Source organism: Corvus moneduloides, chromosome 9, assembly GCF_009650955.1.
Source record: "Corvus moneduloides isolate bCorMon1 chromosome 9, bCorMon1.pri, whole genome shotgun sequence".
Lineage (NCBI taxonomy): Eukaryota > Metazoa > Chordata > Aves > Passeriformes > Corvidae > Corvus > Corvus moneduloides.
Window position 1 is genome coordinate 1,834,738 of NC_045484.1, and position 17,418 is coordinate 1,852,155.

At 45.4% G+C, this 17,418-nt stretch overlaps 1 protein-coding gene across 10 annotated transcripts in view; it reads right to left on the reverse strand.

Annotated features, from left to right (window-relative positions):
- The window catches only part of RABGAP1L (RAB GTPase activating protein 1 like), a 248,590-nt gene that overhangs the window by 19,024 nt on the left and 212,148 nt on the right, over positions 1-17,418 (reverse strand). For all 10 annotated transcript variants that reach the window (XM_032118240.1, XM_032118239.1, XM_032118234.1 and 7 more), the window contains one exon: positions 270-362. In XM_032118240.1, the coding sequence (XP_031974131.1) occupies positions 270-362 (93 nt within the window). The remainder of the gene's footprint in view (positions 1-269; positions 363-17,418) is intronic.

Genomic DNA, 17,418 nt, shown 5'->3' on the forward strand with positions numbered 1-17,418 from the left:
AAAAATATTATATGTGGCTACTTGCAGATGTCTTAAGAGTTACAAATTGTGATTGAAATATTCTTGGAAAAAAAGACTAAGTCCAAAGGTTTAAAGTGCTTATTCAAGAAAGGGGATGAGTTTCTCCTGGCACTTCACTTCCCTAAGGTCTGCAGTGGCATATCCCAGGGAGGTGAGCACGGTACACACACCTCTGCTCAACTGCTGGAGACAGGTCACTCCTTGTGGGAGTCACCAGTGGAACAAGTTCCCATATAGCATCTCCCTACCTTATATCTGTCCATAGGATCTTCCTGCTGCAGCTGGCTCTCTCGCATTGTTTGGTACTCTCTCTCATATTTCTTCAGCTTTTTCGTTGGCACCTGTGGAATAGATTTGGGAAACATGCATTTAGAAATTAGAGGAACACTGGAAAAGCTGACTGAAAGCTCTCCCTACAAACAGGAGACTGAGGAAGTGCTGGAAAGCTGCTGCTGAGTAAAGTCTCTCCCCACTGTCCCCCCTTCCCTACTCATTAAGCCATGTCAAACACTCACAGCTCACATCGACAGAAATCTTTCTATGCCCACTGCTGCTAATTATTCAAACATTTAAAGGGAAACAAAATGAAGTAGAGACATTTTAGTAAGACTAGAAGAAAAAAAGCACAAACAAGTGGGAGAACAGGGAAGAGGAACACACACTTCGATACATATGATTCACCGAAACAATGCTTTAGCAAGACAACTGTTAAAAGCGAGATGAGAACAAAGGAGTGCTCATACAAAAGGACTGGACAATTCCCTGGGGGAGAGCCAAGTAATGGTTTTTATTGCTGAGAGAGTATTAATGTCTAAATTACAGCCTGTGACCAATGCCCTCATGAAGTCTGGCACCAGAGCCCTCCTAGGCACAGGTGGAGATGCTGCAGCGCAAGAGAACAGGGAGGTGGCTCAGAGAAATCACAAACAAATTTGGTAAACAGCCGTGCAGAAAGGGCAAAACCCAGGCTGCTTGATCCTGGGAACTCTTCCCCTTCAAACACTGATCAGAAGGAACCTGTGCTCTTTTAAACAAAGCGTGGGGGTCCTTTGCTTCCCCTTCACCTTTTGGTTGGGTATGCAGTGCTCCCATCTCTCCCCAGAGACCTCTGACAGCATTACTCAGGTCACCTACTGGCAGCCAGAGAGATGCCTAACGCCATGTACCATCATGAGTATAAACACAGGCTTTCCCTGGATCTGTCATGCAGATATTCCTATTGCCTATATTGATCATGTTTAGCTGCCTCCTGGTGTGAGGACATGCCACTGTCACCTTGCCTTAGGGCAAAAAACTACTGCCAGTGAGCAGAGATAGGAGTTTCTGCATCATTTTGGTGTTGTTTACTGGTTTTCAGCCCAATACCTCTTTGCTCTGCAGTACCCAAAGGGACCAAGCAAGTGCTCAGTGTTGCTGCAGAGAGAAGTGCAAGCAGCAAACATGAAACCCATGATCTGCAAAGCATTAATAAAGTAGCACCAATTCCCACAATTGCTGATGGAGTCTGAAATCAACCCCCTTAAAGCAAACAAGGAGAAAAGGGTAAAGATAAAACATGAAGTACATTGAGCAAACTTACACGAGAATTTCACTTTGATGACACTTAACAGAGCAAAACACCATGAAATGAAAATGACTCAGAGATGCTTCTACACATTTCAACTGAACAATCCTCCCAACACAAACTCAGCCACCTCTGTCTTGGCTGCAGCCTGAAACCGTTGAGGATACTTAATAGTCGTAAGAATAAGAAATCATTTCACCATAGTGTTTTAAATGAAACAAACCCATCACACATCCGAAGCCTGACCCATCCCATCCTTTCACCAAGATTACTGGGCTTTCATTTAGGGAACCAGATCAAGGCTCCCCAGCTGGGGTGTTACAAGGACACCTTCCAAACACAGCTCTCAGGTTCTGCTGTGGAGTTTTGTGCTCCAATATGCAACCACCAGGAAATAAAGATAAATATGAGGGAGATTTTGGGGTGCAGCATGGCAAAAAGGCACAAGACAGACGTAACTTAGATGATGACCTGTTCAATCAAAGATTTTTCTGATTTTTGATGCTTTTCATTGAAACCTTTAAAGTGCATATAAGAACTAAGTTTCACTACATAGGGAGAGAGACAAGATTCCCATCCATGCAGCCACATGAGTGCTTCAGTAAGAATCCCACCATCTGAAGGAACAAGAGCTGTAAGATAGATTTTGTCTGTGTGTGTGTAAATAGGGAAATAAGAATGGAAAGCCACGTAAAAACGGCACAGTTGCAACCCTTTACCCCCCCATGCTGATGAGAGCAGTGCTGCTCACCTTAGCCTGGCACTGTGTGTTGGGGGCTCCCTCCACTCACAACTATCAACCATTTCTTAAAGCCTGCTAATTCACTCCACCAACCGTTCTTATCTATGTGCTTTCCTCACTTGCTTATCTGTTCATTCACAGCTGTGAGCAGGACCACGTGTGGGTCCTCTGGGGCCTCTCGAGGCGTTGGCTCCCTCGCTCCTCACCACAGGAGCCATCCTTGGCCGTGGCCTGGGCTGAGGGACGCCCGTGTGCCTGGCACACCCCAGCAAGCAAACAGCACAGCAACACTTTCTCAGGAGTACTGACAGTAAATAATACCTGAAACAGGCATCAGATCAGGCAAGCATCAGGCGTGACAGAGAAAACAGCTTCCAGCTCTCTGAAAGGTCATAGTGACTGATGTATGTTAGTATCTATTTGTTCTGCAAATCTTGTCTTAACTAGGAAGTAGTACCTAAATAAAGTGAAATTCTATCTTAAGGGGCTGGGAGGGAACTCCTACCAGAAACCAGTCCATACTAATACACTTATCTCATAAAATAGAAACTGGACCAGGTATGCCCAAGAACTTTGGCAGGGACTACAGTTCACTGTTACTGTCTATTCAGCCACATTTCTCAAAGAAGTTTGATAATTTATTACAGCACTTTCTTCTTCTGAGTATACACTAATAAATGGAAAAAAAATTTTAAAAGCCTATTTCTGTATTTTCCAATTTAATTCCCTGAAACACTTTGTGCATTCAACAAGGGACTTCTCAGTAAGCTTTTTCGTAAGTAAGTGCATAGTGCTAGCTATGCTTCAGTCTTCATGGACTGATCCTGAACAAAGTGCTCATAAATTCTCTGTAGAAGCTTCTGTAATATTGATTCCTTTTTTCTTTCTTTAGCACCATGGGGTATAGTGGCTTGAACTGATGGTTATCCAATTTAGGAGACTCTTACAGTATATAAACATTCCTCATAATTGTTTATCTCAGTATCTTATCTCATTGAGTTGTTTTATTTTATTGTGTTCAAGTATAAAATCATGTTACAAGTAGTTGTATGCAGGGAAAAACCCATGCAGAGCATCTCAATAAAACATCCACACGGAACAACTAAACAAGCAAAACCTCTTCCTGAAAAAACCCAATGGCACCAAATGCTTGAAGGACTCACTGCAGCGGGGTGATACGTGGAAGGTGAGAAACAAAACCACTTTGGTTTTAACTGCCCCCTGTTCAGACAGGGCTGGAAAGATTTGCTTCACTTCGTTGGGCAATCCTGGGCATGGACAGCGCACCGAGCATCAGCATCCACTCAGCTTCAGAAGACCCTTCCCTCATTCTGTGATTTCTTTAGCTGTTTCCAGGCAGTTCAGCCAGGCCTTGCTGGATTCATGAATCACACCTATGACTCCTTCCTCCCAAATGTTTTATTGCTCTAATGCAGCCTGAGCACTCAGAGGAGGCAGTTATTGCTGTGTTCATTTGACAGCCAAGGAAATGGAAGCAGAGATGTGAAGCGATTTCCTGAACATATTGTAGACAGCCAGAGGCTGATCCAGATAGTGAAATCCTATTACTTGATTTCTGATTTCCAGCACCACCACAATGCCAAACTGAGCAGGGGATCTCTTTCCTAGCTTCCCCCGTCCCTTCTCTATCTAGCACTGCATAAACACTCCAAAACTACATTGTCCCACCACACTAACAACATAGCCAGTATTCTCTAATCTCCTCACTATTAACATTTTGTCCTCTCTAGTTCTTGCCTCAATGTAAAAGAAAAAAAAAAAAAAGGAGAGAAAAAAGCCAATGAAGAAAGTATGCACTGCTTTCCTTTCTCGTTCTTTGAAGCAGGTGACATAACTTCCCGTTTCGCTGGCGACGGATGTGCTTGGTAAAGTCAAGCTGAGGTGAGGGTCCTGCGCCCCTCCAAAGGTGAGCCTCCCCCACCTGCTTTGAGCGAGCACTGACAGCAACCACAGACCCTGGGTGCAGCCCAGCCTCCCTTCGATCCAGCCACCACACACCTAGCATGCTGTGATCCCCAGCAAAAGCCCAGACTCTTCCCACTGCTGCAGATCAGGACCATTTCCAAGCAGAGGTGATGCCTGGGAGCCTGGCTCAGGAATGCTGGGACCAGCTCAGCCCCTGCTCACAGCCAGAAGTACCAGGTGCAAGAGGCTCTCACAAAACCAGAATGCAAGTGCCCCTCTCAAGGAGATGCGAGTTAGACTTGCTGTACTTAATTTTCTTCACTTTATGAATTAGAACAGTATCAGATGAAATTTCACAACGAGGCTTGGTTCTGTGAGTGTCACATGAAGCCTGTGAGCTTTAAACAGAGCCTCAGCAGATTAGCAGTAAAAAATTTCCAATCACATGCATCATCTTAGTTCACACTCAAAGTTGTACCAATTTGTTCCAGTTAATACTTGGTATTTTAAATACAACTACATCAGGTTCAAGGAAGGAAGCAGCTCTATTTTAAGGAATACAACTCTATTTAAGTACTTTATTAAGCCAAATGAAGGCTTCAGTGTAACAAAATTAGATGAAAAAACTGACTCGGTGCTACTCGTCTGTGCAGTCACTACCACGGACAGCTGTATCATCCTTTCCTTAAAACGTGGTTGGCCAAAAGCAGTGAAGGAGTATCCTGCCATATCTGTCTAGGAGTAAGGCTCAGAAGTAGATAAGCCATTTGTTTTTCTCCTGTGGGGAGGCAAGAATGAAAAAGAAAGAACAAACCTCACAGCACCACGCTGACACAACAGACTTGTCTCCTGCATTAGACTTTAAAGGGGGTGAATGGGATATTGTACTCAGCTATTATGCAACATAATCTGAACAGCTGTATCTCCAATGAGATCTCAGCCACACGCATGAAATCTGAAAGGGAAAGTTGCCATTTCTCACAGAACTCTTATTTGGGATGGGTATTCTGCACAAAAGAAAACCTGCAGCATCCATTTGTAAAAATTAATGTAGGATTGACATCAGCTGCCTAAAGGAAATCCCAGGCTGGAGCACAGCTTGAAGAATGCCTCTCTCCTTTTGACACCATGCAGGGAAGGGCTCACTGGCAACAGGCTGTTTCACCACAAGTTTGAAAGCCAGTGGAAGAGCCCTCCTCCAATGTTTTCACTATGCTACAGTATCCCATTCAGACCCCGTACATCCCGCATTCAACCCCACACTGTACAGCTCATTCAGCACCATCTGATCCCTGGTTCTGGGGCACAATAAAAGCCCCAACTGTCAGATGCTATTTTACCATCTGAGCCGGAAGGAAGGAGCTGTTCCCTGAAATTCCTTGGAAACGAACATGGTGTTAGAGAGATGTCCTGCTGAATGCATGCCTGAGCATCTGCTGCAGTAAAGCATCTCTCCACCTCGTGTTTGGGAACAGAACTGAGAGAAATGCTCTTCGTACATCAGCAAAGCAGCTCCACCCCAGCACACCTGAGTAGCCCTTCCATGCAGGGGGAGATTCTTCTTCTTGCTGCAAGTCACCTCCTTGCGAGGTCTGTACGACTCTTTATCCTGAAGAGAGTCTTCAGGATAACAGGAAGCCAACCTGAAAGCCAGCTGAAGGTAAAGGAAACCAGCATCGCTGTGAATTTTGTTTAATTTCTCCATTAGCATTAGTCCATTATCAAAATGTCTCAATTGCAACTAGCACATTCAAAGGGAATTACAGAAACAAGAGAAAGGCAGGTTGCAAAATTTACAGAGCACCTGCACAATTTACTGTGATTCAAACCAGCAGCAACAGCAGAGTCAGTGACGCTGGATCATTTCCAACACCAGATCCTTTTGTCAGATTTTCATCTCTATGATGTTATTTCCATTCATGGAAACCCACTGAACCAGGTATAGCCCATTATTCTTCCACAGCCCTGCTGTTTAGAGATCTGCTTAGTTAGGCTCAGTTAGCAAAACACTTAACTAAGAGTAAGCTGAGACAGAAGGATGTTCAATAAGCCCCATTGTACAGTGATCCTGCAGCAACACAGGAAAAGAGAATGGAGTCTGGATTCCCTGAACTGTAACTCTACACCTCTACACTGACCACTGGGCTTGTGTTTGAGAGGCTGCAGGGGAACCTGCCTCTAAGAAAAAGGGTCAAGGAAAGGATGTTCTGCCTGTAGCAGATGCTTTTCAGAATCCCCAAATGTCCTTCTGCATTCAAAAATTCATTTTCACTTTGACAGATGGAAGGTTTATTATCCACTTCAATTCTCTTTGCTTTATTAAAGAAGAGACACCCTGAGTGGCTGCAAAGCAGTGCTTGGAAATGGCTGATTATTTTCTGCACTTGCAGAAATGATGTCTCTGATGTCTTGCAGCTCCCCCAGACACAAGTGCTTCCTTCTCTACAGATAAGGGCTGCAGCAGTGACACACACAACGGGAAAGCAACAGCCAGATCCACTGTCAGCCAGCACACAGTTTGCATTTCAATGGCTCTGGTCAACAGCAATACTGTGGTGAAGGACACCAATATCAGAAACATTCTAGATGGAAAATATCTGCTTACAGGTCATTTTTATTATCTGATCTAACTTAAAGAGTGCCTGAACAATGAGACCTCTGCTACTGAGGACTATCCAGGGTAAAGAACTACTTGTAAATGGCACAGCCAAAATGAGGATTGGATAACTGGGAGAGTGATACTGCCCAGCCATCTAAGTCAAGGCCCTGCTCTGGGTAACACAATTCCTATGAACAGCAGCTGTTTTTCCAGCACAGCATTTATTAATCAGTTTGTACCTCATAAACATAACAGCTCCGAGTGATTTTGTGGCTTACACACACACCCCTTTTGAAATACAGCATTTGATGCTGAAGGTTTTATGTCTCCTCAGTGACTATGCAAAATCCAACTCTTAGCTCTCCCCACTAAAGGTATATAATTCATTCTGATTAAGATCTAACCCGTGTCCACAATAATTTCAGAGCTTTGGTCACATTTCTCAGCACATCAAGCAGAAGAGAACGGCAAGCAGGAAGACACACACAGCCTTCACCACCATCCCTGTGACAACAGAGTCAGACATTCAGGAGAAAGAACCAAGTGATCTTTTTGCATCACTTAGCAGGGAAACAGCCTCTCCCAGCTACATGGTGTTAGGGTTTACTTCCACCCTTGTTTATCCTGGAACTAACACAGACCTATAGCACAATTGCCAACAAAAGGCCAGCAACTTATCCAAGGTTCAAAACAGTGGTTTTACCAAGGCTTTACTGTAAAATCTCATTCAACATATTTAGTCCACAGTGTGCACAGCTTTCAGCTAATAAACCCCTGGCTCAATACATTTTCTGAAACCTGCCAGGAGACTAGTGAAATTTTTTGTCTGCAAGACTAGATTCTAATTCCGCTGAATGACTGAGCCACATCTTGTCTCCTGTCACACTCTGTGTCCAGCACAAGATGAAAAATAATCTGCTTCCTGAGATGGAGGAGGGGTGCTAGATCACAACTCTGAATCATATGCCCAGGTAATCAAAGAACCCTGCAGTATTCTTTGAACATACATCCTATATGTTAATGTGATTTTAGATCAACTCTGAGTCACAGTATCAAAAAAATTCTCATTTGCATTTTTAAAATCAGCATCAAGTTTCTCTGATGTGTGTGAAGGTCCTTGATGCTCAAACCTGTCATTACTTTTATCAATATTTCAAACCTACAAGTTAAGTGCAATTACTTTTTAGTGCATTACTCCACCAGCAGAAAATAGATACCTATTCTGTATTGAAACTGAACCATTGTGGACCTGTTGGAGTGGGTCCAGGAGGCCACGGAGATGCTCTGTGAGCTCGAGCACCTCTCCTATGAACACCAGCTGAGAGAGCTGGGGTTGTTCAGTCTGGGGAAGGGAAGGGTTTGGGGAAACATTAGAGCCCCTAAAGGGGCTCCAAGAGAGCTGAAGAAGCACTTTGGACAAGCGGGGGAGAAAAGGCTTCACACTGACAGAGCACAGGGATAGATGGGCTATTAGGAAGACATTCTTCCCTGTGAGGGTGGTGAGGCCCTGGCACAGGGTGCCCAGAGAAGCTGTGGCTGCTCCATCCCTGGAAGTGCCCATGGTCAGGTTGGATGGGGCTTGGAGCAGCCTGGGATAATGAAAAGTGTCCGTGCCCATGGCATGAAGTGGAACCAGATGGGCTTCAATGTCCCTTAAAAACTGTGATTCTGTGATTATATAATTACATTCAGAGCTCTAGAATGCCATTTGTAGAGCTCTGTAACATATTTGTTATATCCAATACTTTTATCTATATTTCAACACCTAACAGAGCTTCATTCTCTAAAAGTCTTGCCTTTTTTCTACTTATCCAGCTCCATAAACAAAATTGCTAATACCCCAAAAAAAGCCACACATTAAATGATGAGCATTTTGAAAATACAAGTGGGACAGTGTCCAACTCCAAGGCATCAGCAAGGCTCACTGAAGCACGGCACAGCCTTTTAGTGCAACAACTACTCCATGCCCTGCTCTGTTATCTCACTAATCCTTCATATGCCAAGAAGGTTTGCTCTGTACCTGGAATGAGGCATCGGGTTTTGCCTTATGTTGCCCCTTTCAGCCTCTGTACCTGTGGGATGCCTTGGCACAGAGCTGGCAGGGAGGTGGAGGCAGGGCAGGGCAGTTTAAAAGCACTATTTGGCCACTGAATGTGGTTTGAGCAGCTGCCTGAGAGTATCTGTGGGGATGGGACTGCACAGCTGCCCGGCCCATCAGCCCCCAGAGATACAAAGGAGCTGTACCAATTCCCAAACCTCTACATACAAGGCTGCTTTGGTTTTGGTTTTTTTTAACTTCCTGCTGCTTTCTCTGCCCCAGCTATGGTTCCACCACCACCACCAGCACTACTGGCCACCACTACCACTTGCCACTTCACCTGTGCTCATCCATCATGTTTAGCTGAGACCCTGTTGGGCTCATCAATTACCAGTGGACTCCAGACCTGCTGCTTTATCACCCAGCAGAAAGAATCCCAACAGCACCTTAAGCACTGACAGAAGCAGGCAGTTTGTCAGGCAGGAGGGGCTGAAAAAAAAAAAAAAAAGATGAAACATGTCTGTGCTGCCAGCTTCAGCAGGAAAGCCAAGCTGCTGCCACTGAAGGGAGCCCTGCAAGAGAAGGAGCTCCCACAAAGAGAGAGCAGACACTTCCTTTGGGAAACAAAGCCAGGTAATATTACCAGCAACATCTGCCTCCCTCTGGTACCTGCAGCAGCAGAGCCATCTTTTTTTCCCTTGAGCTCTCTGTCCTAGTGCTGTCTATTCCCTGTTGCTCTGGCCATGGAAAGAATGAGACCCTTGGCTCTGAGATAACTGGATTCCTGTTATCCTGTTCCAGCGTTGCCTGACTGACACTGTACCATGCCATAAATCAAATCCCTCCTGATGGGAGAGAATTTGCTGAAAGTCCTTGCAAGGAGTTTGAGAGATGAAGTGAGACGTCTTCTTTAGTTTCAATGCTTCTAGATAGTTGTTTATTAAGTCTTATCAGCGGAACAGAGCCACTAGCATGACCCAGGTACAGCATAGAAGGAGGAAAAGTAGGAGTGAGAGCAATTATCAAGATTTACACAGCCTTTTAAAGATATTTTAACCAATAGTTACTAAAAACGTACATTATTTTCACTTTCCTACCAATTCTTCAGTAACACCGGCAGGAACTGTGGAATTCTCTATCCAATCATTCCAAACTACTTTTACTGCAAAATATGGAGTAGTAGAAGAAGGAGAAGAAGGTTTAGAGAACAACAACAATCCTCCATTTTCATATTTTTTACTCTTATCTATTTACTACAAAGAGAAGCCTAAAACCTCTAAATTTTTCACCCTGTGACAATCTTACATAGTAGTCTATCCCCTAATTCACACCATTGTGTTTTCTAGTTCTTGTCTGACTGTTGGTAATGTTTTCCAAGGTTTGAAGCTAAAACAGTGTTGTTCAGGGGGGTAAAAACCCTCAAAAACAGGCAGAGAAATATTCTCGGCACTCTGGGTTCCTGCATCTGACCTGCTCTGGAAGTTCAGTCTGAGTGTGGACAATCTGTGTGCTCCTTCTTGCTCATGCACTGTGGTCTCCAAGGTAACGTACAAATAACATACAGTATCTTACTTACACCTCATACCATAAACTGGGGATTACTTTGGCAATGCTGCCTTGAAGCAAAAGCACAGCACTGTATCCACACGGAGCACTGCCTTGGCACAGCTCACACGCTGCTCTAAATCAAACCAGCTCGATTCTTCTAGAAGCCCACAGCTTTACACCACCAGCAACCAGCACTCCAGTCAACACAGCTGGCTGGGGTTTGGTGAGCTAATGTTGACACAGGTAGAAGGAAGCAATAAAGAAAAAAAATGTATTACACTGTGCATGAAAGCACAAACCCAGCAAGATAAAACCCAGTGAAATACATTTTCCAATCTCAGCACAAAGTATGCTGAATTCTTCTGAGAACTGGGCTTAAAAAGAATGAAAACAGTTGTACACATTGAAGACAGAATATTGGTAACTAACATTTACCTGCACCTTCTAGTAACTATGAAACTGGACTCTATCTATAAAGAGATAAACTGCCTTTTCATCTCATTTCAGCACTCCTTTCAAAGTGCATGAACATACTTGCCATATATAACCAATCATATCCATAAACTTATTTCAAATTTATTCTCCCAAATGGGCTTGTAATGATGACAGAAACAAGCTGTTTCTCGAGTGCCCAGAAACACCTGTATTGATTTCCCTGAATTCTTTTTAAAGAAGAAAATGAGAAGGCTTCAGAATATTGATGTCCTTCTTTTGAATGCTTCAAAATTCTATTGCTATTTATAAAATGTGTATTTGAGACATTGGTCAAATAATTCTTTCTTGATCCAATGACAGTAAAAAGGCAGCAAGAAGAAATGCTTTCGGACATGGAGAGAAAATAAACAGAAAATAATACAGGTTATTAATTTGGAACAAAACAGTAACTCAAACTAAATGAAGAAAAAAAAGTTCAAATCCTCCTTTGAATTCCGTTAGGCTGGATGGTATTATAGAGGACATAGAAAAGGACTTCTCCGTGTTGCTCAAATGCATTAATAATTACAACTCCAAAATAATTATGATTCAGACAAGTCACAATGGTCCAGAAAACAGCTCAGCTCTAACCAGTCTGCAGGTTTTTTTGCAGGGCAGAAGGACTGACAGAACTAGCAGAAGCAATACCTGGTCCACTCTTGGGTTTTTTTTTTAGTAAATACTTAAAGCAGTAGAGATTCCCTTAGACCAAAACCCCTGTATGGAAATAACATTTAAGCACCACAAATCAGCCCATCTGGATGACTTAGGTTGGTGAGCTGAAACCAAGAACCCGCACAAATGCTCTGCAGTGCTGATAAGGATCTGCCTAAAAACTGGTTCCACGCCAGCATCATTTTGTAAACTGTAGGTCCCACTTTACTCTTTATCTATAGATCTGTCTGTCTACGTTTGAAAAACAGGTGCCTGCCGAGGAAGGCGGGAACCTCCCTTGGAATGGAAAATGTGACCCTCTTCCCTGCAAATTATTGGAACTTTGAAATTATGGGGGCTTTCAGGCAGAGATACAGGAAAAGGAGTAACAGTTCTTTACTAGAACATATATATACACAGCACAGCAGACGAACAGCAGCCCCGGCAGCAACCACGAGCAGCACCACAAACGCGGCGCCGGCCCCTCCCGGCCGCGGGCCCTTCCCCCGGTGCAGCTCCGCTCGCGGCCGCCAGGGGCGCTGGCGGCTCCCGGCCGGGCAGGGCCGTGCGGTGGGGCCCCCGCGCCTGCAGGGGGCGCTGTGGCGCCAGCTCGGCCCTCACGCAGGAATGGCGGGCGGGCCGGGGGGGACAGGGAAAAGGGGCTTCCTTTACAAATTGACGGTGGGCAGCCGGTCCCGGTGCCACTCCGGATAGCAAAACAAGCTGTAGCAGGGACCTCAGAGCAGCAAGCTGGAATGGCAGAGGCGGGCACACCTGGGGTGGCAAAACCTCCTCAGCCGTGCCAGGGGGCATGGGGTGTCCGGGCAGGTATGGGGTGTTGGCTTAGAGTGTAGCAAAAAGCCCAGAGCAGTGGCAAAAACAGCAGGGCAGGGCAGCGGGAGCTGGGCTCCCGCCAACAGCTGCAAGATGCTCCCTCCGGAGGTGGGAGGAGATTGGGGTCCCCTTCCCAGTGAGGCTGGGTGTTGGAAAGGTCCCAGTTCAACTTGCTGACCCATGATAAAGAGATCCAGCGAATAACAAAAAAACCTCCACAGTGGCAGCAAATCCTCTGGGCAGCAACAGTCCGGCACCAAAACCACACCTGTCCCGCTCTGGTCTGAAGAGAGAGAGAGCTTGGAGCTGAGCCCAGCCCCTCAACCCCCAGCCAAAATCTCGTGGTACCTCTGCACTTCCCAAGAGAAAGCTCCCCAGCTCAGAGACAGTAGCAAACTGCACCCTTCTTCCTCCTCCTCAAAGCCACATCTTTTGTCTCTCTTAAGTATCGTCATTATCATCTCCTAGGCAACAAATGGGAGAAAATTCCCTGGGAGAAAGAAAAATAAAAAAAGGAAAAATCCTAACCTCCAACACTGTCTGATGAAAGTAACTTTACAGTTTTAAGAGTCTTCCCTAGCACTGGCTTCACTACCACATGAGGGATTTATTTTCTTAAAACCCAGACCCTCCAAGGAGTATCCAGCAACCATAAACCACGAATTAAAAAGCTCAGGAAATGGGTCAAAAAGCCATCGTGAAAGGGAATCATCATTCAGTGACATGTTTCATTTTTGGTCAGTGACATTCTGGGTCTCTTCTGGGCCTCATCAAAGATCCAGCACTCTCAAACACTACATCAGTGGTCTGCAAATGAAAGATACGATCCAGCTAATAGAATCTGTGGATCACACATGGAAAGAAAGAACAGTGCAGAAGAAGAATCAGAAACGGTACACATACATTTGAATTCGTGGAAACAGCTTCCTCAGCTGAAACACACTATGGTGCTGGCTCCAGACCGCATGTCCACAGAACTTTACTAGAGCATGAAGCAGTAGCCCTCCAGCTGGGGTGGAATCCCATGAGGAGATGGGATCAGTCCCAAGAAAGCACCATTTGGACTCTTCCAAAAGTTTGGAAACTTTTCTGCTCTCTGGGAAGGATAGGGGATGGCATAATGGGAGGCACATGCTGGGAAAGCAGCCTGCCATTGGCTGGGCAAGACCCAGCTCTTCCTCCACAGCCCTCTCCCCTCACTGTTTGGTGGCAAACTGATCAGAATAATCCTGCAAAAATATTTCAATTTACTTATTTTTGAAAATGTTCATTGCATCAATACCATTGGTAGCTCAGCCCCGCAAGCAGCTGCAGTGGCACTGCTCAGGAGGACAGAGAGTGGTGTGGGACTGGGAATAAACACTGGTACAGAGAGAAGGGCAGGAAATAACAGACCACCTTACTGTGAAAAACGTAACTCTGTTGTCAGAGCCAGGTTAATGTGAGTCCTGGGATGCATGAGCATAGGGAAAAGGAAGCTGACCAGGTGTACTAGTTTGAAAACAAACCAGTGGGAGGCACCAAGTCAGAATAACAATTTAATGGGGAAATTAAAGAAAAGAAAAAAAAACTAAAAGAAAACACTGTTTCAAACTGACAGAGTCAAGATACAACCTGAGTCCCTGTTAGGCAGGGTGGTGGTAGCAGTCTGGTAGAATGGTGGCTGCAGTCCTCTGAAGCAGTGATCCTGTAGAAAAGGGTCTGCTCTTCCTCAGAAAGTCCAGTGGTGGCTATGTCCTCTGGAAATCCAGTGGAAAGGGTTGTCTCTGGTGTTCAGAGTCCCAGATTATATCCAGGATGGAATGCTTGGTTCCTCCCTCTGGGTGGAGCATCTCACAATGGGGTAATGAGTCATGAGGCCAAGTGTTGATTAGGCTCATTAACAGAAGATAGTCCGGAGGGAGTTATCTCTGAGTCATGTGGCAGGACAATGACGGGCCATTAACAGAAAGATAGTCTGGGGGGAGGAGGCAAGGAAACACTGCCCCACCTGGTTTCAACAGCTCCTGGGGATGGTAGTAGAATACACTGCAACCCAGGACACCAGGGAAGGTCAGCCCTGGATTGTCACTGAGACCAATACTGTAATACTCCTTCTAGTTCTGGGAGATGCAGTTGGGAAAAAAAACTGAAGAGGGTGTGGAGCAGAGCCCCTGAACTGCTTGGGCAGAGTGGAAATGCCTTTGCATCAAGAGATGTAAGAGCTCAGGGTCCTCAGCACAAGGGAGCTGCTCCAAAGACAAAGCAAGAGGATCAGGGCAGAATCTGGTAGCTCCTCCCCCACAGAGGAGGGAGGGACAGAGGTGGGACAGCTCCTCAAGACGGCCTGAAAGCAGGATCCCTCCTTCTGTTGGGAAGGAAAGGGCTCAGATGAGGATTTTATCTGTGGTAAGAGCAAACTCCCGTAACAGTGACCACCCAAACTTCCTTCCTCCTCCGGCAGCAGCTCCAGCTACAGGATGCCAGGGGAAGATGGGCTTCAAAAGCTCAAGTGCTGCCAGGGACTCTGTTCTGCAAGATTCCACACAGGCAGAATTAGAGATTCCAGGTAAAACTGAGATTGGAAGGGCTCCAGGGGGGCACATGGACCAAGATCCTGCTCAGGCAGGGGCAGTTTCAAAGTCAGAGCACGCTGCTCCTGAAGGCCTCCAAGGATGGAGGTGCCAGGGTCTCCCTGGACAGAACTGCTTTCCCTTGTGCTGAGCCAGAACAGACTGCTGCAAATTATAAACATTTGTCACAATGTCATGTCATGTCCTGTCACTGTGTGCCTCAGTGTTTGGCTCCCTGCTTTCTAAGACCTTCTTTTAGGTGGCAGGAGACTGTAGTCAGGTCCCTCCTGAGCTTTCTCTTCCTCAGACTAAGAGGCCCCAGTTCTCCCACCCTTCGCCTGTGCAGTCGGACCCTGCCTTCCCGTCAGTCTTCCAGTCCACTTGCTTTAGCCTGTGAATATCCCTGGTCTCTGTGGGGGCTCAGGACTGCACTCAGGGAGTGGGACAGATTTCACCTGACACACGTCTGTGCACAGCCAGCCTTGGGCACTGCAGGGCAGAGGTTATCCACCACAACTCCCAGCTTGCACTCATGCTGTCCAGACATTTAGTCCATTAGATGATGGGAGTTTATCCTACATGGGATTTTGCATTTGCCTTTGCACTTGCTGAACCTCAGCAAGCTCCTCTCAGCCCAGCACTTACCCTCCAGTTTCTGCCCCTGCAAAACAGGGTGCATCCTCTTCCAGTGTCTAGGCCTGAAGATGTTAAACACAGCCCCACTATCAACCCCCAAAAACGTTCAGCTCCCTGCCAGTTAGACTTCAGCCCATGGATGACTATGTACTGCACTTCTCCCTGGCCTCCCAAGTATTTGCAGTTCACCCACCCACTCTAAACCTCCTCAGTTCAGCTTCGATGAGAAGCTGAGAGCTTAAAAATCCTTACGGCAGGGTCTGCCAGTGTGTAACCACAAATTCTTTCTATGAAATGGCTGATAATTCCCCTGAATAGAGAGCTAAACACAGCAAGGCAGGCAGGAAAATGGAAATACAATGAAGCTTTCCAGAAGAACGTCCTTCAGCTCTGGATTAAGAGGATTATGCCACTTAGAATAGCATTTTTATAACCCCTTGAGTCCAAGTTTTCTGCAGATAAACTGAGAATTGAAATTCCCCGCAGTAAAGCTGCTCAATTCTTGCACAAACTACACAGCAGCCCACTTATATATGCTGCTCTCCAAGGCTGTGCCAAGTAGTTTCAGAACAACATGAAATCCTGAAAGCAAGACCACACAGGAAAACAACTGCATTTCATGGCCACATTGCAATATGACTAATTTTATTATAATGTATGTTGGGGGATTGCTATTACACAGCGTAGCTTTGAAGCATATTCAGCAAAACCTAATCTCAGATCATCCACATCTTGTTTGATTGTTTATGAGCATCAGAGCAACACTATAAAAACACTGCTATGCTTTTCAGTGAGAAATACAGCCAGAAGTGATGAACATGGACAACAGCAGGTAATTCTGACTGTGCCAAGAAGTTCACACCTGTGTGGCACTGGCTGTGTCAGAAGGTCACAGGGCTGGCCTAAAGCACAAGGAACCTGCACAGCTATCACCTGGCCTGTTTTGGTTTTGGCGTTAACCCTTTGTCACCTCACGTCATGATGGCTCTCTGTGCAAGAGAGACTCCTGTGCATCCGGCCCATTGCACAACCCCAAGGAACTACAATGAGTCACTTGTAATGCCAGAAACCTTCCAACAAGACCATGCCAGCGACAGAATGAAAGCCTTCACAGGACATTTTTTTTGAACTATTCTCTGCAACCTGAGCAGCATAATAGGAAAGCCTTTCCAAATAACTGCAACTGGATTTTGCAAACCCAACAGACGAATCCCAGATTGCAACATACCCTTGCTATTAATATGAACTCTTAGAATAAACAGAACACCCACAAATCCTTCCTGCAGAATGTCCCTTTGTGTACAGTACACACCTTTGTGCCAGCTGGTGACGTGACAGTGACAAAGTCAACACAATTTGCCCCAACCTATCCCAACTGTCAGCTTGTCCTGCAGTTAAACGTAGCAGCAGAGAACTGAAAGAAACTTTCTGAGTTATCAGGGCCTGTCCCTTCATAGGGCAGGCTCCCATGCATTGTCTAGTCCTATCATAATCCTGAGGAGAGCTTCACTTAAAACCTCCCGAGGTTGTTTGCACCGTTATTTGCTTAGTTAATATCCTTCAAAAACCAGTTAGGTATTTCCTATGTAAACACAACAAAACCCATATTTATTAATTTCTTTACTAGTACGTAATGCACTGAAACATGGAATCCTGGAAAAGTTTGGGTCGGAAGCACCTTAAAGACCATCTTTTTCCAACCCTCTTCTGTGGGCAGGGACACCTTCCACTAGACCAGGCTACTCAAAGCCCCATGTTAACACACAAATATGTTCATACTCTTTGATTCCAGAAAAAAAAAAAAAAAAAAAAAAAAGAGTTGATCAGAAC